This window comes from Furipterus horrens, unplaced genomic scaffold (assembly GCF_987537825.1).
Source record: "Furipterus horrens unplaced genomic scaffold, mFurHor1.1.pri manual_scaffold_1, whole genome shotgun sequence".
NCBI classification, from domain to species: domain Eukaryota; kingdom Metazoa; phylum Chordata; class Mammalia; order Chiroptera; family Furipteridae; genus Furipterus; species Furipterus horrens.
In genome coordinates this window covers 207,557,481-207,578,143 of record NW_028327171.1, presented here as the reverse complement: position 1 = coordinate 207,578,143, position 20,663 = coordinate 207,557,481, and the positions used below count along the sequence as shown (strand labels likewise).

General features: G+C 42.0%; 1 protein-coding gene and 1 non-coding gene across 2 annotated transcripts in view; one reads left to right on the top strand and one right to left on the bottom strand.

Annotated features, from left to right (window-relative positions):
- ACSL3 (acyl-CoA synthetase long chain family member 3) overlaps nt 1-20,663 on the bottom strand; it is a 56,533-nt gene that overhangs the window by 12,000 nt on the left and 23,870 nt on the right. The window contains exons 2-9 of the mRNA XM_090284624.1: nt 14,925-15,341; nt 8,664-8,841; nt 7,323-7,432; nt 6,329-6,467; nt 3,835-3,985; nt 2,765-2,888; nt 2,100-2,171; nt 709-848 (exon numbers count right to left, since the gene is read on the bottom strand). Of these exons, the coding sequence (XP_090140750.1) occupies nt 709-848; nt 2,100-2,171; nt 2,765-2,888; nt 3,835-3,985; nt 6,329-6,467; nt 7,323-7,432; nt 8,664-8,841; nt 14,925-15,302 (1,292 nt within the window). The 5' untranslated portion in view covers nt 15,303-15,341. The remainder of the gene's footprint in view (nt 1-708; nt 849-2,099; nt 2,172-2,764; nt 2,889-3,834; nt 3,986-6,328; nt 6,468-7,322; nt 7,433-8,663; nt 8,842-14,924; nt 15,342-20,663) is intronic.
- LOC150022721 (small nucleolar RNA SNORA68) lies at nt 5,467-5,579 on the top strand. Its single transcript, XR_016513644.1, has one exon. It is a non-coding gene; the product is annotated as a small nucleolar RNA SNORA68 (small nucleolar RNA).

Below are 20,663 nucleotides of genomic sequence, written 5' to 3'. Positions count from 1 at the left end.
CAATTCGAATACCTAATTGATATGTTTCTGAAAATACACTAATAAAAAAAGATTACTTTCTACCTTGATCAAAAGAAGGAAGGGTGCTTTTTGTTAAGTAACTTTGAAAAAGGCAAAGACCAAGTGGAAATCATTAAAAAAAACAATATTAACAGGTTTTACAAGGTAGGTTATATATCTCGCTAAAGAGATAACTAAAAGTAAGGCAGGAAATAACTTATAAAGTTTTAAATAAAGTGAAGCATTTGGAAACTGTATATTCCCATAAAAATAATCTGACTGCCGTATTTTCATTTTCTAAATTCTAAACTATTTTATAATTAAATCTACTTTCTATTAGCACTACAAAAATACAAAATTAATAGGCCTGTTTAAACACAAGACATTTAATCATACTTGATTGGCACTTTATATTCATATGAAATAAATTTAAAGGCAAAGAGAAACTATTTCTCAAAATAATTAAAATCACGTAAGTGCCCATACAAAATATAAGCACACTATTATATTAAGTAAAATTGTAAGTGTAAATCTTCAGGTAAAATGGCAATCTTTTAAAATTACTCATATTCTTATGCAAGACAGATTTTTTAAAAGAGTTCCTCTGACCTCTAAAAATAAATTTACTCCTTACAACTACCTCCATTAAACAGGCCTATTAATGTGAACAAAATGACTCAATTATCAAGAGGGAGAGTCTTTACTTACCTGTCACACAGTGGAGTACTTCGCCCCTTTGAAATCTGTTCCATTTTGTAATTATAGGCCAGAATAAACAGGTTACGTTGAAAACTACTCATTTCATTTACTTTATTCATGACATTTTTGTAGATTCGATCCATGATTTCCTAGATGAATAAAAATGAGTTAATACAGTTAATAATGCTATCAGCTGCCTTATACATATTAAAATCTTCACATCAGATTAATATTTCTATCAATACTGAGACATTTTAAAAGATATTTTATCAGGAACACATTTTTAAAATACAGCCACAAATTAAGTTTTAAAATGAGGTTTCTGTAAAAATTTTTAATAGCAAAAAATATATCTGAATGCTCATGAATAGTTAAAAAAAACAGACATAAGTGTGTCGGGGCAGTAACATAGCACTACGATACTGAGTTTTTATATTACTTTTCTTCTTTACCTTATTTATTCTGAACTAAAAACTAAACTCACTTAGTAAATAAACAACTATACGAGAAGGTCTGGGTTACAGAGTGCCACATTCCCTGCTCTTCGGGGATATTTTGGTTGGCTTTTGCCTTTCAGTGCTGCCCCCGGGGAATGCTCTTTGTCTGCACTGCATTCTGCTCGCTTGGCCTGTACTGCTAGGAAGTGTACCTCAGTGACTCCAAACAGTTTTTCCCTCCACTATTTTAAATAATATTTAGTTCTTACATGAACTGAAAATTTAAAATAAGATGTTACTAAGGAAACTATATACCTATAAAAATCCTAAAACTGTTGGGGTCATTTATATTGATTTTGGAACTATGTAATTATGCTTAGATGTGAGTGCTCAACTATCTGATCATAATTCCCAACACCTTCAAACAAAACCAGAAAGACACACCCAACTTGCACTAAGAAGCAACCACCACTGTGTCTCATTTCCAGCGCCCTCCCTCTCCGGCCCCTCCCCACACCTGCTGTCATGTCATATAAGGATGCACAGGGCTTTCCAAGTGGCACCAACCTCTTGTCACTCTGTGGTGCCTAAGTCAGACTTCCCCTGAGGACTCAGGAGGTCACTATACCATTTGCTTCGAAACAGGGGATCTTAAACCTTCTCCCCTATCTCCTGCTGAGCTTCAGGTTTCTACTTATAGCAAACAAACCTCATGAAAATAATTTGAACAAGAAGCTATTCAGAGAAAAGAGCTGATAATATGATAATACACAGAGAAGCTGGGAAAAAAAAAAGATAAAACAGGACTGAATAAATCTGTAGAGCCTAAAGCAATACAGGAAATCAATAAAAAATAAATCCCACATAAACTCCCTTGACAGCAGCACCGTCTCCGCTAGCATTTATGTTCTGTCGCAGATTATGGTTCTTAGAACTCAGTATTAATTAGTGGGCGATTCTTACCGGAACCGCGGCCATCAGTGTCGGCTTCAGCATGGATGTATCCCCTCTGCTTCCTTTTTTTATTTTTGAAGACTACGGAAAGAAAAGGTGATCTATATAAAGTGATTCTTGTTGTAAAAACTCAACGGAGGTCTTAACCAAAAAAGCATATTATAAATTTATCATTTTAATTTACTTATATTCTAAATAGTAATTAAAAGGCAAGTGATTATTATGCATGTGCTCTCCCTGTGGGGAGCAGCAGCACCATTCCCTTCCCTTCTTCTTCCTCTCCCCCAACTCCTTCCTTCACAGGCACCCTCTCCTAAGCTCTAAGGCGATGGGCAGCTGGCAGCTCGTCCCAGGCAGACCCCCTGACCCTGTCCCCAAAGCCCCTTTTCTCTGACTTCCCAGTGAGCTAAGGCAGCCCGGCCTGGGCTCTCCTGTTGCTTCTTCTATGCTGAGCCCTTCTTGTCACCCTAAGCAGGCCCCTTCTCTCCCTTGAGAATGTATTAATAAAACTCTTATTCATCCAAAATAAATAAACAAACAAATAAATAAAAGGCACGTCATTATTCTAAAATAATTAACTGTCATCTTCAAAATATATTGTTAAACTGATGGGAAAAATGTGTTAAAAGTGATTATGGCTTTTTAGTACCTCAAGTAACAGACATTGAATTTACCTGATCAGCTAAAGTCTGTGGTGAAGAGTAGCCAATGCGGCATCCGTGAGAAAGACAGACGAGCTCAGCACTTAACTCTAAAACGTGGGCCAGAGGCAAGTATCCGATGTAAACGTCTTCCTCCCTGAAAGGAAAGGGAGAGAGCAGAGCGGCTGTCAGGTGCTCGCTCTGCTGGAAGTGGCAGCAGCGGGGCCAAGCTGGAGACGCAGCACATGGACGGGCCCCCAGAGCAGCGATGTGACGCTGCTCGAGGTGGTGGAGGCTGTTGGGAGGAGAGCGAGAGGCACAGAGACACACAGACAGACAGGCACTGGGGGTGCCGGGGAAAAAACCTCCAGTTCCACCTAGAACCAAGGAGGTGGACACTCTAAGCAAGCGGCCCCGTGCCCAGTCCTACCACTAACTCGTTCTAAGTGCTGCACAAGCGAAGGCCTAAGGCAGGAGAAATAAAAGACGGGGTCAAAAATGAAAGCGTTCTTTAGAAGGACAGAAGAAATCCCAGGAGAAAATGCTCTCTAAAGCTGGGGGGGGGGGGGGGGGGGGGGGCTACCATGCAGAGTCCAAACAGAATCCACAAGAGTCTGCCAGGAATCTTACAGAAGAGACTCCTGTTCTGAGAGCTACATTAAATTATAAATGATAAACTATACCTTACATAAGAAAGTGTATATGGGTGTCTGTGTATCAGAGTATATATTCAATATATACTCTGCTCCTGGAATCTGTCTTCAGAATCTCAGTAAACACTTACTGGATATAGTGAGCTATTTCTTCACCTGAATTATAACATATTTAAGTATAAAAATGACTATAGAGGCAACACCAACTGATTAAATACAGTAATTTAAAGTAAGAAATTTAAGTCAGTTAAAATTGGCATTTAAAGTAAAAATATTAACTGTCAACAAGGATATCGAAAGACTGTATTGTAAAATTTCACGACTATTCTGTAATTAATTGTAATGTCCTTTTTTTGAAGGCAACGCCTGCGGTAAACGGACTCCACAGGACGTCCTTAACCCTACGTGACTGAACGTCACAAACGCTGCCGTTGGTTCACCACGACATACCCCAGTCCTGGAATCCTTTCCGCCATCCCCGTGATGCCGGCAATGATGTTGCTGTGGGAGATCATGACCCCCTTGGGCAGTCCTGTGGATCCACTTGTGTACATGATGACTGCGACATCCGAGGGTGCCGGTGTGCTCTGAGGTTTGTTTTCTGGATTGGAGAAAAACACACACACACACATATTCTGAGAAATTTAGTCAAAGCACCAATTTTGTCAAAATCACTTGGTTACTAACTCAATTCAACAATTATTCATTGTAACCATACAGAAGTCAACCAAAAGACAAGTCCCTGCACATAAGAAACATTTAAGCCCTGGCTGCTGTGGCTCAGGGGATTGAGCATTGGCCTGCGAGCCAAGTGTCGCTGGTTCGATTCCCAGTCAGGGCACATGACTCGGTTGCCTGCCAGGTCCCCAGTTAGGGGTGCGAGTGAGAGGCAACCACACAGTGATGTTTCTCTCCCTCTCTCCTTTCCCCTCTTTCTACAAATAAAATAAATAAATAAACAGACAAATAAATTATTTTTTAAAAAAGATTATCTTTAAAAAAATAAAAAGAAACATTTAATCCGTTGGGACAGACACACATATAAGTCTGTAATACAACACGAGCTATGAAGACAAACAAAGCGAGACAAGGTAAGAAGGTACAGGAGAAGCTGTGCAGACGGGAAGTCAGGGGAGGCCTCCTGGGGAGCTGATATTTTAGTAAAGACCTGAGAACACGAGAAAGGGAGGCAGGAAAACCCTGGGATGGGGAGACTGCTTCAAGCGGAAGAGAACCGCGGGCGAAGGCCCTGGTAGGAACGTGTGGCCCCCGGAGAGCAGCAGCAGTGGGACGGGCACGAGGTGAGCAGGGGAAGGAGGCAGGAACCGAGGGTGGAGCGGTGGCCGGGCCCACGCAGAGCCCCACGCAGGGCCCCCCTAACGACGCAGGACTGAGCTCTGGGGTGGAAAGCAACGCTGTTTTGATGACGGAATTGTCATCGCCCTGGACAGGGTCACTCTGGCTGCTGTGTGGCTCCCTAACTCAAGAAAGGGAAGAAAGGCGGTACGAAGGCCAAAAGCTGTTCCAGCAACTCACCTAAAAAGTGGCGTGGTTGGACAAGGAAGGAAGGGCATCTAGGCATTTGCTAAAAATGTCCTCTGCCTCAGCGGTCAAGCACTTGGCTGCCCTGGGAATCCTGGACTAAACGACAATGTCCTCCGTGTGCACCAGCCTAAGGGCAGCAGCCAGCACCCCACAGAGGAGACGCAGGACACGCGGACAGGTGGCTGTGGGTGGCACTGATGGATGATCCGCCTGAATTAGCCCCGGAGCCACCCTAAGTGCGGACTTACACACGGAGAGGGAGGGCAAACGCCCAACCCGTTCCCCAGGGAACGCTCGCTCTCCACCTGCACAGCGGTTCTCATTCAAGCCCTCACTTCCTAGCGTGCCGCCCGCTCCTCCGTCCCACCACGTCTTGCACATTGCTCTCTGAGATGACATGTGCCAACTAGGACGGCCCTGCAACCCGCGTCACCTGGCCCTGTGAGGCCTCGCTGACACACGTCTCCTCCTTCCCCGCTCGCCAGTCCCGGTGGCATCTGAACGCACCATCCCCTGTGCGGGAGCCTCGCCTACTCCACAGCTCTAATGAAAACCTAACTGCCAAGCACCGAAGCTGATGGCAAGCAGATCTTGTCGCCTCTGGGGGCTGTGGCTATGCCCCTCCATGTGAACTGGGAGGTTCTATACCCTTGGTGGAAAAAAGAAAGGAAAAAAAAAAACCTACCTGCTCTGGCTTCTAAATCTCAACTCCAAACTTAACTCCAGAGTACCCAGCGTGTATACGCCACTGCCCACTAGACAGCGACACCTGAATTTCCCACCAGCACCTAAAATTCAATCTGCCCCAAATGAACGTCAGCATAACCCCATTCCAGAGCTGAGCCAATGCTTACACTGATTTTTCACTAATTTCCAACTATAAAGGGAATACAGCCTCAGGCTCCAAGCAGCTCTCTCCGACACCCCCGAGCGCCAGGGTACTCACTAACAACCTCTGATGCAGATTTGAGAGGAGGAACTTCCTGAGTCACCGTGCCTAGGTGTGCTAGTTGGAGGATAAACAGATGCATCTCCAGAAGAGGAACAGTTGGAACAGGGAGCAAAAGGAGGGATCTAAGTTTAGCTATCTTTTAACACTCACGGATAATTCACAGGACAAGTATAATGCCACTATTTATAAAACTAACTTTAAACCATCCAAAACTATCAGAAAAAGGAAAGAGAAAAACTGTACCAAGTAAAACGTATTTCAAACTAATTTCAAATAAATACTAGTCAGAACATTCGTAACTGGATGTCCATGTGTCCTTAAACCTCTCTTGATAAGGTAGATGAGGTATCCCTGCCGTACCCTGACTTCCCAAACAATAGTTCAGAAATGATTCTGGAGAACAGGGTCCCTGCAGAACACACACAGACTCTGGGAGCAGTGACCTACCCGTGCCGGCCTTGGCTCCCAGGGCCTGCACTGCGGCCATGGTGTGCACGATGACGCCCTTGGGGAACTCGGACCAGGTCGGTGGCTTGCCATCCACTGTGATGATGTGCCGCAGGCGTGGGACTAAAGAAACTATATCCTGGAACAACACAAGTGTTCATCATGTTCATCATTCATGACACAGTTCAGTACATGGTCCAGGACACAAGAAAAGCAGTTTATCATATTCAGTGAGTTACAAATTTCTTACTTCAAAAAGGGGGGCAGGGGGTACACTGGTAGGAAGACCACCTTTTAAGATAGAGAAATATTGGTCTGAAATTTCAATTACTATTTTATAGCATTAGATTTACTGTGTGTATCCCAGTTCTTTGGTAAAACCCTAATCAACAGAGTTACTTCCTCACAAATGGGCCCGTAAACACAGGCTGCCTGAACTGCAGGGAAGCCAAACTCCCTCAAGGAGCAAGAGACTAAGGATACAGGGGAAGGGGATGGAATTCACTTACAAACTCGTTTTTTTTTTTTTTAATCAGAAATTATTGTTTTCACAGGGAGATGTCTAGAAATTAAAGAAATCCATTTTTCCTTAGTTTCATAGTCTTTTTCCTATTTAAAAAAAAAATTCTAAAAACTCATGACTCACTGCTTCAGAAATAAAATTACTAGTTTAAAAATAAACCATCAAAATTACAAACTCATTAAAAATAGCCTAGAAAATAGCTGAGCACAATAAAGAAATGCTGTAATCCCTTCACCTTATATATGGACACATTAACAATTACCTTGTTACCTCTCTGCAGTAGTTGTTTGTATACATGAAATCTACTTTTTCTTTTCTAAGGGGATAAAATTATGATAGTCATATAACTTTACAGACATATTAAGGATTTTAAAGATCATAAAAGAGCTAAGTATCAATAATAGAGCTCATGACACTAAACATTCTAAAGTATGAGACAGTTATTTAAAGAAAAAACCCTCCAGTCCTCACCTTCAACTTCGTTTGCAGAAGTTCTTTACTAGTAATGATGTTTGTCACCTCTGTCTCATTTAATCCATGAACAATTGCCGGGCCTCCCAGAGTCGCATACAACGTAACAACTACAGGGAAAAGAAGGGCAAGTCAAATAGCGAACACTTGGTGGGTGCACTAAACTAAGTAACGCCTTCGAAAGCAGACAGGAATCATAATGGCGCTTACTGAATCCTAAAGCATTAGGTCCATAGTTTATGATCTGACTGTGCTATGTTTTCCCAAATTATTTTAATATGCTAATTAACATGATGCCTACTGGCCCTTCCCTAATTTCCCCTAAGACTCCCAATATTTTAAAATTAAAAAATTTATTTTATTTTATTTTGTTTCACCTACAAATGTTTCTGTGGGAATGTCATATAGGAAGTAATTATACCCAATTTCTAAGCTGTCAAGTCTTAGTTGTTAACTAATTGGTACTAAAACACACAAATAAATATACCGTAAGATATAACCCGCTGGAGATCAGATTTCAGGTATTATACATTATAGAAATAGTATGAAGAAGTGTCATGCTGCTTATTCTAAAGCAGAAAATCTAAAGAAAAACATTCTTAGAAATGCTGAAATTAAATAAGGCGGTTTTCTTCTTCTTGTTTTCTGCCTAACTCAAGAGTTAGACGTACAGTGGCTTTACGAGATAATTATTTTAAAGCTACTCAAAAGAAACATTTTGTAAACCTAAACTTGTGAAAATAAAAAGGTATGGCAATTAAAAAAAAAAAAAAAAAGTAAAGGCATTTACAGCAAGAACCTCGTAAAAGTATCTCTTCTGTTTCATCTAAAGAGTAAGACAATGTCCCTACTTAGCATCACCTTTTGGCACCAAGACCGCTCAACGAAGCTTCCAGGACTACGTCACAGGTTAAGGCGTGGTGAATACCCCTCAAATATAGTTACAATATAAAAATTTTCTATCGCTTAGCCCAGCCCCTGGGTGCAAGTACTGCAAGTGTCTTAGGGGCCAACTGTTACTCCTGATAGCAGTGACGTGACAGAAGGACACTGCCTGCAAGGGGAAGTCCGAGGGGTGGCAGCAGTGTGTGTGCTCAGCTCCCTCCACCCAGACGTCCCCTTACTAGAGCGACTGCCCCATCTGTTCCTCAACGGGTTCCTTTTCCAGAACAGAGCAATAGCCCGACGTTATAACAAGAGGCTCTCCGCTGACTGAACGCAAGGTGGAAAATACCACGGGGACTTTAATCCCGTCACAGTGAAGTGTCTGTGACATGTGTCGGTGCCCTCTCCCCCGGAACAGCACGGGCCGCCCCCCAGCGGACAGGCAGGCGCACGTACGCTGGAAGTTGTACATGAAGCACGCCTGGGCGGCCACCATCCACTCGGCCCTGGTCTCACAGAAGATGGCGATGTTGGTCTTCGGTTTCTGACCCAGCGTCTGTAGGCCGTTTCCAAAATTAAAAGCGCCGATGAAGACATCGTCGTAGGAGAGCCAGCTGTAGTGTCCGAGGATGACCTGACAAACAGAGGCAGACAGGCGGCTTTCAGTACACCCAAAGGGCCAGTTTCTAGAAGGCCAGGCTGTGTTCCAAATTTTGACAAATCAGAAAGTTACGTGTGCATGTAATTAAACTTTTTTTTTTTAAGCCAGGAAATAGGTTTCAAGTAAAAAATCTATTTTGAAAATTAGCTATTTTGTGATATCTTCTATGACAATTCACATTTTATGCTAAATCTTCAACTGTAATTTTTTTAGGGGTTTTGCTTTTTTTGTTTTGTTTTCGTAAACACTCAGGGTTTGACAAGATTGTAAAGGTCACCTTTCGGGCCCCACAGTCACATTTACTGATTTTATTTACCTAAAGGACTTGTACATTAGCTGAAAGTTTAGCCTAGTATCAAATGCAACTGATACCAAATTTTACTTTCCCTTTACTAATGAATTCCTGGGTTCCAATATCAGATGGTAAAATCTGATTCACAAACAGAAACCTGGCCAGACCCAGGCTTATAATAGAAATGTTTATACCTGTTCGATATGAATTGCTGCATCTGACGCTGGGTAAGCAAAGTAAACAAATCTGTTTCTGTGACCACGGGTGGCAGGGGGGACCAGTTATATATTTCAAAGTCCCTCTGTTGAAGCCTTAAATACTCACTGGCGCTGCCAGACTTTCAACATTTTATTTGTGCTTACCAGAAGTTCAGGAAACACTGAGTCTACATTAGTAACAATCTCCTTTTAAAGCTAGTTAACATATTTTTGTCTTTAGAATTTTCTCCAACTTAGATAAGCATGTTAAGTCCCCAACTAATACAAACTAAATTAAAAGATCACCTCACTGCAAAAAATATGGAGCAATCCCAAACATGGCTTTGTCATCGATACATGTCCCACACCTTAAACCCATCAAACCATATTCATTTTCAAAAATGCATGCAACATTGAAGAGGTTTTCAGAGCCTGGATGAAGATAAACATGGAAAAAGGGTAAATGCTGCCCTCTAGTGTTCTATTCCATAATAAACGTAAGAAATACTTAATTTGATGGATAATGTAACTAACTGTATTTAAAATACTTATTTAACTTAGTGGTCCCAAACTCTCACCTTGCTCTGCACCCCCACGAAATGCTCAGCACGGGGAGCTCCAATGACTTCAAAAGGAGCTCTGTGAGGGTGGGAAGACATGAGAACTTGGCTGAAGCGTGCAGGCACTGGATTACAATTATTACGAATTTTACACTCCAAAGGTAAGCATGAGCCACCGCCTAAATTCTAGAATCTAAATGACTGGCTTTATAAGTTTGAGAATATACGTGCTCCAAAAAAGGCATTAGAGATATGATCCAAACATGTAAAGCCATCTGATGGTGCCACCTTGTGGCAAAGAAATCAATCATGAGTTTAATTCAAGTTCCACCGAAATCTGACTTGAATTCCTTAAAACATTGAATCTTCTAGGAGTGACCTTTCCCATAAATATTACATTTAGAGGGCTCCCATAATTTTATCTGACTTGTGCTGTGAAAGTTTCTAATCCTAACCTTGGCCCTCTGGTGAGCGCAAAGGTGCTGCAGGAATGAGCTTCTTTAACTCTCACAATAACTCTAGGAGACAGTTACTATTTATCCCTGTTTTACATATGAGAATACTGAGGCACAGAAAAAGTATAACTTCCTGCGAGCCAAGTGTCGCTGGTTCGATTCCCAGTCAGGGCACATGACTCAGTTGCACGTCCGGTCCCCAGTTGGGGGCATGAGTGAGAGGCAACCACACAGTGATATTTCTCTCCCTCTCTTTCTCCTTTCCCCTCTCTCTAAAAATAAATGAATAAACAAACAGACTATTAAAAAGAAAAATTTGCAGGGTTCCCCCTTTAAAAAAAAAAAAAACAAAAGAACATAATATGACCCAGGCAGACTCATTCCAGGAACTAAGCACTAAGTCGCAGTTCCAACTGCACTAGAGAAAGGAGCTGGGACGTCACTGGGTCAGGGCGAGGCGTCCTGGCTGGGGGCTACAACACGGAGCAAGAGTGGAGGCACAAGACCTGTTTGTAACAAGGGGGTGGGGCCTGTAAGGGGAAAAACAATCAGACTCCTGATTTCCTGCTCTGAGCCACTTGCTACACAGATGGGCCTCTAACCCAGGGGGCTGACAGAAACAGTGTGGAAAGGCAAACCGAGAGTTCCGGTTGGGGAGAATAAAGGGACAGGATGTAGTAACCACACAAGCCCTGGCCAAGAGACCAACCACTGTATAAATAAATCACGATGTAAGTGCCCTAAAAAGTCAGAACATAAACATTATAAATACATGTAAATAGGATAAAAAACGTGATGCTGCAGTAAGAAATGACACAAAAGTAGACACTGAAGAAGAGGAAAAGGAAGCAAAGAATTAAGGATTTCTGTTATCTTTTTGGATCAATTTAGAAGGAATGTCAGGGTGAAGTCTCTTTTTAAGCACTCTGATTACATAATTCCCTGTTTTCTTCTATCTAATGTGTATAAAATGTAAGAAAAAAAAAGTACAGTGCTTCCGGTAGTTAGATCACAAGCTCTGAACCAGTCCTGTGCTCTTTTCTGTCCCGCTGTAAAATTCTTTTACTTTTTGCAACTCTGCTGTTTCAGGTGCAGGCGCTTTGGAGACGCTCTGCAAACCAGCGGCTGCCTGTTCTTCACCTCAGCAGACACAGGGCCAAGCAGCAGCCGCTGGGAGGCCGCTGTCAGGGGAGGTGACACCCAGTCCAGGTGCTTCACTCTGCGGCAGTCTTATAAAACTGCGTGACACTTAAAATCACGACAACAGACCTGAAAAAGCACGCGGAGCCTCAAGAATGCGGCAGTCTCCGCTTCGCCGCCTACTGTTTTTTCTGTCGGTGCCCCCTAGCGACCTGTCTTGGTGACGCTGGTGGTCACCTTATTGTGGGTGTGATCCGAGCAGCAGCATCTCGCTGCCTTTTGTCTTCCCCTTTCCTTCCCTTGTAGTTCAAAATAGACTTTTAGCATGCCATGGAAAGAAAGCTTCAGAGTTACTAACTCGAAATAAAGGTTTGAGTATCTCTGCTTCAACCGTATCAGATACGCTCCAGGGTTAACTCCCAAAGCTCAGCCCATCAACACAGGGAGGAAAGCTTGGAGATACTGCTACATCGTTAGCTTTCTTTCCCTATTAAGGTCTGTCTTCAAATACGGAAGCTATGAAATGAAGCCACTTCGTCAAAAATACGTCTGCACTCCATGCTGACAAGCAGCCCGAGTAGAAGCCACACGGCCTAGGCGACCCCCTCTTACATCAGCCGAGAGCGGCACCCTCTCCACCAGCCTATCCCAGCAGATGCTGTTACTGCTGCAATACGACGGGTGGAAATAAGCAACCAAGAGGGAGAGAAAACAGCCTAGCTGTTTAGCACGCAGGGCAGGTACCCGCCCGCTGTCCAGTCTGCAGACCTGCCCACGGCTGCCCGCGGACCCAGGGAAGCCGGCCTCAGATACCCCGCCCCCGCTCCCGTCCTCACTGTGGAAGGCTAACAGAAACGCCTGTCTCACTTAGGATACACAAAGCCGAAAAAGTAATTTACTTTCTAATGAGCCTAATTCCAAACAAGGAAAACACAGTAAGTCTCCTGCATCAGTTTATACTGACTTCGGAACCTGACGGCAGTTGTCAACAGTAGGTAGGCAGACTGAGAGTAATGGAGTACGGTCAGAAAGCCGCTGACTAAAAACAGTTTTCCCCACCTTCTAACTTTTCTACTTGAGTTCAAATACTGTTTTTGTTGAATAAACGGTGACTACAAAGGCACCGTGGTCAGGAGGAAGACTAAACCACATACACACAAATACACAAACAAAATACACGTGGGGGCGGGCTTTTCCGTGTCCATTGTGTTACCGCGCCCTATCAGAGCGCTGGTATTTTATTTTGTCCTAATGATACTGATACCTCAATTAAGAAGAAATTTCATATTCACCATATTTTTCTCCTTTTTACAAATGTAGAAAGTAGTTTGTTACTGTATTGACTAATGACTAAAAAATAGTACTAGCCCCATAAAATGCCTATAATGTGTGGGATAGGCTTCCTACTTAATATGATTTCTGTTGTAATATGCTTCGATTAAAAATAAAAGAACCCGATTTTTTAATTCAAATAGCATTTGTAACTTCCAGGTCTCTCAGAGACAGAATCAAAGATGATGCATCATAAAAAGTGGCAACTGAATATGACAAAAACCAGACATCATTATAATAGATTTTGCAAATTATAACCTACAGGCTACAGAAGAATAATCAAAAATGCTTAACCCCATGACTTCAATTTTTAGAAATGTGCTATTAACTCCAGCTAGATCTTAGGTTAATTTGGTAGAAAAAATTCATTTAAGTGAGGCACAACTAAGTCAGTTTAAGAAAAAAAAAAAAAGGAATATGCCTTAAAAGTGGAGTGACCATGTAATTTATCCAAACCACTTTTGAGACTGTAAGGGGGGACTAATAATGTCAGAACAACAAGCATAAGTCAGGACTGCTCCAGGCAGAACAAGATGAAGATCACTATTTAAAAGTGAGGAATATTTACCAATTCCTGCCTAGAGTTAAACTAAGGTTTGTAATTTCTAGGAGTTACTGACATTGACTTGTTTGTCATCTGTGACAGGAGAAAAGGCCTGTGGAACTCAGATGGTAAGTGCCAGAATTAAAGGACTATTAATTATGTTAAACAACATTTCCTGGTCCTGCAGTAATAGGAAGAGCTCTGATTACTTGGACTTCCCTCCAGGACCTGAGAGCTCCTTCATGACTGAGTCAGGATGTAATGGGGGAAGAAGGATAAAGGATAAGAGGTACCTTTGCCAAACAGGTATTAAACCTATAATCTGACCAAATCAACAACCAACTACAGACCATTTTACTGCTTCTAATAAAGTGTTATCTTCAATTTTTACCTACAGGAACATCAAGAAGTGCTTATAACAACATCACATATCCAAGTTCAAAAACAGTATTTTCGTGCCATTTCTATACTTACTGCCCTTCTTAGTGCTGCACTACCCACCCCATCATTAGTCTGCATTCACTCATAATTTTTCCAATTGAAATCCCAATAATATAATAAACACTAAAGCATTTACACTAGATGCCACAAACTCTTCTTAAGCACAGTGTGTGTGTGTGTTACACATTCAATTAATTCTCCCCACCACTGTGAGAGCAGGGATTAGTTTAAAGAGGTTGGAGCAAGAGCACCTGGGCTCCAGTTCTGGCTTCTCCACCTGCTGGCTGTAATGCCCTTGGGTAGCTCACCGACCTCTCTGTGCCTCCCTGTAAAGTACGGATGATACCACTAACTCATAGAGCTACTGTAGGTCTTAACTAAGCTGATACATGTAAAGCTCTTACAACAGCCTAGCTCGAAAAAAATGCTAATAAATATCAGCAATGATCATTATTCCCATATTACAAATAAAGAAAGAGAGGCAAATTTATAAATATGTCGCACAGCTAGTGAGTAAAGAAGCTGAGACTCAAACCCATACGTGGACTGGATGTGGAGTCCAGGCTCTTACCCACTATGTCACCCTGCCTCTGAGGCGATCCCGTTTCAGATCAACAATGGCAGGTGCTTCTGTGTTTGTGAAAAGGAATTCTTAAAACCCATGCAACTGCCATAACCACGGGACCAGGACACTGTAAGTTCCCAAGGGAAAGTACATTAAAATCAGAAACAGCAGTTCCCACCCCAAAACCCGAAGCAATCTCAGGCACACACAGGTACTTTGGGAACTACCAGGAGTGTTGGGTTTCATACCCAAAACTGCCCTAGACATTCTGTGCCAAGCCCTGGGAGACATGCAGATTCAGAAATGCCCCACGCCAGTGGGTGTGCTCGATGTCTTTGGGAAAATTCAGGTCAAATCAGCACCAGGAAGTGCAAGAAGAGTTAAGAACACAGTCTGTCCCCCTTCTTACCCTGTTTCTCCTGCCATGTCAGCACATGCCAATAGAAGCAGGCCATGCCTGTCCCTTGCCACCATTTCTAAAAGTACATTTTACGCAGAGAAAATTCAAAGGCAACAAAAGATCACCTTACCTTTTTAAAAATTTTTCCATTTGGTTGTACTTCATCTTCCTCACTTAAAACTTCACGGGTTCCCAAGAGTCTTTTATCCTTAAATTTGTTCTTTGCGTACATAAAAACTTTATCTAGCGTATTGCATCCAGGGTACAATACTGAGGCCAAGCCATTCAAACTGTTAACAGATCTGTATGCAGATCCAGGTGTTGAATTTACAGGCTTTGCTTTAATTTGGTTTGATTTTTCTTGTCTTGACTCAGACAAAAAATAATATGGAATGTATGTTATGATAGTAAAAAGTGATATTATAAAATGTATAAAGTATAAAAGAATGGGGTTGATGGTCTGTTTTAGCTTCATGGTAGATGGGTTTGAAGATATGTGGTTATTCATAAGTGCTCTACAGTAGGGTTAACAGATTTCCATAAGAATCTAGAAGGAAAAGAAAGAAAGATATTAGTTCAAAACCATTTTTAAATACCTTTAAAGAAAAATTCTTCATATTAGATAGGCAAATGAAGTTTTTTTTTTCCATCAAGCAGCAGCTGGTATACTGGCCCCGGTAAAGTCCTGTCCATGCCTGATATTTGTAAGAGACTCATTTGTATCTGTACCACATCTATTAACAATGGAGTTACCACAGAAAAGTTTCCACATCATTCTATAAACAGGTAGCTTTTCCAAACTAATCCCAAGTATCCACAAACACGTCCCAGTGGGGAGGAGGGAGCAAGCCGGAACACCTACAAAAGAACGGAGACCAAGAATGGACCCACTTCCTGTTCCCCAGTCACATTACATTAAGGGCAACAAGCGCAGCACAGCCACCGAGGCCCAGGGCAGCTGCCGCTAACCTCGGCATTCTCTCCCGGGGAGCCCCGGCTCTCCACTGTAGGCCGCAACAAGCCAACTGGAGCTGGCAAACACGAAACTCTCTTCCACAGTGGCTCTAGATATTCTTCAATTAAGGCCGGTTAAACTGGGAAGCAAGAAGGCAGTCAACTTTGGTCATTTTATACTCTGCATCTGTCAGACTTCCTGAGAGTCTACTGTGTGTCAAATAAATGGGGAGTACAAGAAACTTAACAGTGAACAGAAGTCTAAGTTCTTTCCCACATGAAGCCTGCCCAGTCCCTGACAGAGGGAGACAAACACACTGGAGGCATCACCCAGGCCAGGTGGTTCCCTCTGCAGAGCAATAGAGGATGCACACTGCAGAAAAGATCCACTTCATGAAGCAGGCCAGCCAACTGTTATTAAACAAATAAACAAGCAAACACCAGCAAAACAAGAAGTCGTGGAGAAAGGGAGGCGGGAATCAGAATTCAGAGTTGCTATAAAACATCTAAATACCCAGTTTAAACCAAAAAAGTCACAAGGCAGGCAAATAAACTGGAAAGTCTGACCCATATACATATACAAAGGGGGAAAAAGGCAACAGAAGTCATCCTCCCGAGGGTCCAAGTGTCAAATTTATCAGACAATCATCAGGACAGCTATTTTATTATGTCCAAAGAAGTAAAGAAAACAATGCCTGAAAAATTAAAAGTGCAACTCTGCAGTTCCACAAGATAAAACACCCCCAAATCTGCCACGCACAGCTGGGGAGAAGCCGAGACTCGCAGCTGATCGCGGGGCTCTACCAGCCAGGCTGCTTTCTGACAGCGCGGAGCAGCGCTCTGGAGAATGAGTCCGGAGAATCTGGGTTTTTGCCCGAAAGGGCACAGGGAGCCACTGAAGGTTTCCGTACAGGGAAATGGCACAATGAAAACAAAGGGTCCTGCCACTTCCAGGAAGTCAGAGCTGCAAGAACAGATGCATTGTGACCCAGGAGAATGACACCGTCTCACAAAGTACTCCCTCTGAAACTGAATTCTGTGTTGCATTTTGAATTTATAAATGATACAGTGATTTTAAAACTTATCTTTATCTACAGATGGTGTGACTGTACATACAGAAAACCTTAGGGGATTTCTGGTCAAAATGGCAGAGTGGAGATGCCTTCTTCAGGATGAAACATCACGAGGTCTATAATTTTATAACAGCACTTCAGTTAAAATATGTAAATCAAATATGGCAAAATGTTAATAAATTATTAAACCTGAGTAGTGAGTATGCGGAAATTCATTGTATTATTCTCTCTGCTTTTCTGTATGGTTAATTTTCTTCATAATAAAAAAGGTTTTAAAATGCCCCTAAAAAAAGAAAAAAAATCCTAAGTGACCCACTAAAAAACTAATACATCAAAAAGTTCAACAAAGGTTACAGGATGTAAGGTGGTTATACAAAAATCAATTGTGTTTCTCTACACTAGCAATAAATATTCAGAATATGAAGTTAAGAAAAAAATTATATTTATCACACTTATACAATAAGTACTAAATTTGTACTACGAAAACCACAAAAAATTGTTTAAAGATGTAAATTAACAGAAAAAATCCTATTTGCAGCTTGTGAGATAACATTATTAAAATGGCAACATTCCCAAAATTTATATACAGATTCAATACAATCCTTATCAAAATTTTTGCTGGCTTTTGTACAGAAATCTGTAAATTAATCCTAAAATTCATGATAATTCAAAGTAGCCAGAACAGCCAGAATTTAATCTTGAAAAAGGACAAAGTTGAATTCAAAACTTACTATAAAGCGATAGTAATCAAGACAGTCTGGCACCAGCAAAGACACAGACGATACTCGTACGGGTCAACGGAATAGAACTGAGGGTCCAGAAACAAACCCGCATGTTATGGACCGATTTGCAACAAGATGACAGGAGAGTTCAATAGTGAAAGGACAGTCTTTTCAGCAGATGGTACTGGAACAAATGGATATCCAGATGTAAAAGAACAAAAATAGACCCCTTTCTTTTACCACAAAAAATTAACTCAAAGTGGACCACGTAAGAACTAAAACTGTAAAACTAATAAAACTAAGTACTGACCGCTGAGTGTAAAAGCACTTGAGGAAGAGTAGAGTGAAAGGGAGAGGCTAGTTCTGGAATTTTCTGAGTCTTCTTAGACCAAATAGCAACGTAGGACCCTCAAGGCTGAGGAAAGGAGAGAAGAATGGAGATTTCAAATAGATGGCACCACACGGACCAGAAGCAGGGGGGGCTCAGGAAATCATCAGCCACCACAGCAGGGCAGCGTGGGGAAGAGGAAACCAGGCAGAGAAGGTCAAACTGCTGTGGCTTTGAGACTGGAGAAGAAGCGTATACAGAGGGTGACTAACCTTAAGGCAGCAGAAACTGAAGGCAAGGAAACTCAATTAAAAAAAACTGAAATAACCCTTTCTTCCTAGATCCGTCAGGAGGCTGGGCAGGTGAGACGTGGGGCCAGCAGTGGGGACACCCAGCGCCTGCCAGGCCCTGGGGGGGGGGGGGGGGGCATCGGTGGCAGCTGCTCCTCCAGCCCTTCCCAGGAACGGAAACCTTTCTGCTTAATGCAGTGAGGACCTCCTGCATCTGAGTCCTGAACAGAATAAAGTCACGAATTACCACAGCGGCAGTGAAAGATGAGAAAATATTTTGGTGCCTCCAACTGAGACAGAACAGTTGGTCAGTGGTTGGATGGTGGGAAGAAGGAAGATGAACAAAACTTCTGAAAATAATGGGTTTGAGATGCCAGTGAATCATTCAAATACATCCAGATTGAAATTAAAAGGGGTCATAATAAGATGGAAAATGAGTGCCCAGTGACAACATGCAGGAAATCTCCAAGATCAAGTCCAAGAACAGATAACCTTAAAGAGGCTCTGGCTAGGTGGCTCAGTTGGTTGAAGCATTGATCCTTACAATGAAGTTGCGGGTTCGATTCCTGGTGAAGGCACACACCCAGGTTGCAGTTCAAGCCCCAGTCGGGGCGTGTATGCCAGGCAACCGTGATGTTTCTCTCTAAAATCAATAAACATATCCTTGGGTGAGGATTAAAAATAATAAATAAATACATGTGAATAGTCTTAGCACACTGATCAAAAGACAAAAAAAAGAGAGAAAACTTGAAAGGGAAATCATTGCAGAGACTGAGAGGAATGCCGCTGAAGAGACACTGCAGTGAGCACTTGGGGAGGGCAGCGAGGAGGCAGTGTTCAGTGCCCTCGACTGCAACCTCGATGTACCAGCCACATGCACATAAGACTTAATTTTTCTGAACTGTTTCAGGGAAACTAGGTAGAATAAAATCAATCTTTGGCCAATTGCACCCTGCACCCCCTGGAGTGGGTATGGAAAATCTAGAGAACAAGGAAACCAGTCACAGATACTCTATAATGTTGCCACACCTTAGAATGAGAATCACCTTTTGGTAAGTGAACTTGGACAATTAAAACTTGGACCTCACAGCTTCTAGGTCCCCAATCTACCGAAGAAGGCCTCCTATAATCTGACCAAATCATCAACCAATTACAGACCATCTTACTGCCTCTAAAAAAGTTTTATCTTCAATTTTTACCTACAGGAATATCAAGAACTGCTTATAACAACGTCACATATCCAAATTCAACAACGGTAGTTTAGAACTAAGACCGTAAACTCCAGATTAGATGCCACCCCCTTCCAATTACTCATCACGTAACATGGGACAGGTGCCTGGACACCCCAGCTTCAGGTTCACTGTAACTGGGGCGATGATAATAAATACCTCACAAAACTCCCTTTAGGAACAAACAAGGACAGTAGGTGAAAGCCCTCTACATAATCACAATGTATGTTTTAATAGTGCTTAAAATTTTGTTGTGTATACAAAATTATGTATACTAATATTTTTTTCTTTCGTTTCTTATATCCTGCTGATAGATACTGAAGTCAATTCAACTGTACTCTTACCGAGAGCACAGTCTCTGGAGCCAAACAGACTGAGTTTGACATTTAGTTCTACTATTTACTAAATGTCACCTTAGATAAATTACTTTTTTAAGCCTCAACTTCCTTATCCGTAAAATGTGGAGAATATCTGTATCATAAGATTATTAAGAGGATTAAACAGTTAATACATGTAAAGAATACAATGCTTGCCTTATAAGAATAAACACTCTAACCTCCCCTGCTGTTACATTATTCGTGTTCAATATATTTACGACTTCAGAGGCTACACGAGGCTGACATCACATACCTATCCACGGAGTCCCTTATAAAATACAGTGAGTGAAATGACTAAGAATGATGCTTAACACATTTTGTATTTAAAACCGGTACTGTTCCAGTAGCATCCCTACTTAACTAGTCAATTTAGGGGACCTCTCTCCATAAGCTTCAGTTAGATGATTACAAATTTATTTTTAGCACGTTAAGCGCCAAGCCTGTTTTGTCTTCCTCTCTGTTTAGTATAGTGTCGGTCACCGTGACTGACATGCCGCTTAATGTGTTAAGAAAATTCATATACTAAACATATTTTTCTTATGTCTAGTACCCCAGGGTAAGATTTAAATATCCTTGGATTTTCTGACACCAAACTGTTGAACCCTTTCGGAATTCCACTTCAGTCCCAAAGGTAGAGAATACATGTGGAATGTAACTCAGAACCAAGACTATTTAACCAATTCAACCTACTCAGACTCCGTACATCTAAAAAAAAGAGGACCCTCAACAGACTTCCTAACTCTCAAGGTATTCAGTCTTACGTTCACCCCTAATGACCCCATACCAGGACCCAGCAACACACAGGGAAGCACTGAGGGGCTCTGCAGTCCGTTCATCTACCTAGCCCTGTGGTATATCCCCATCTACCCCTCCCCAGGCAAACACACACACACCCC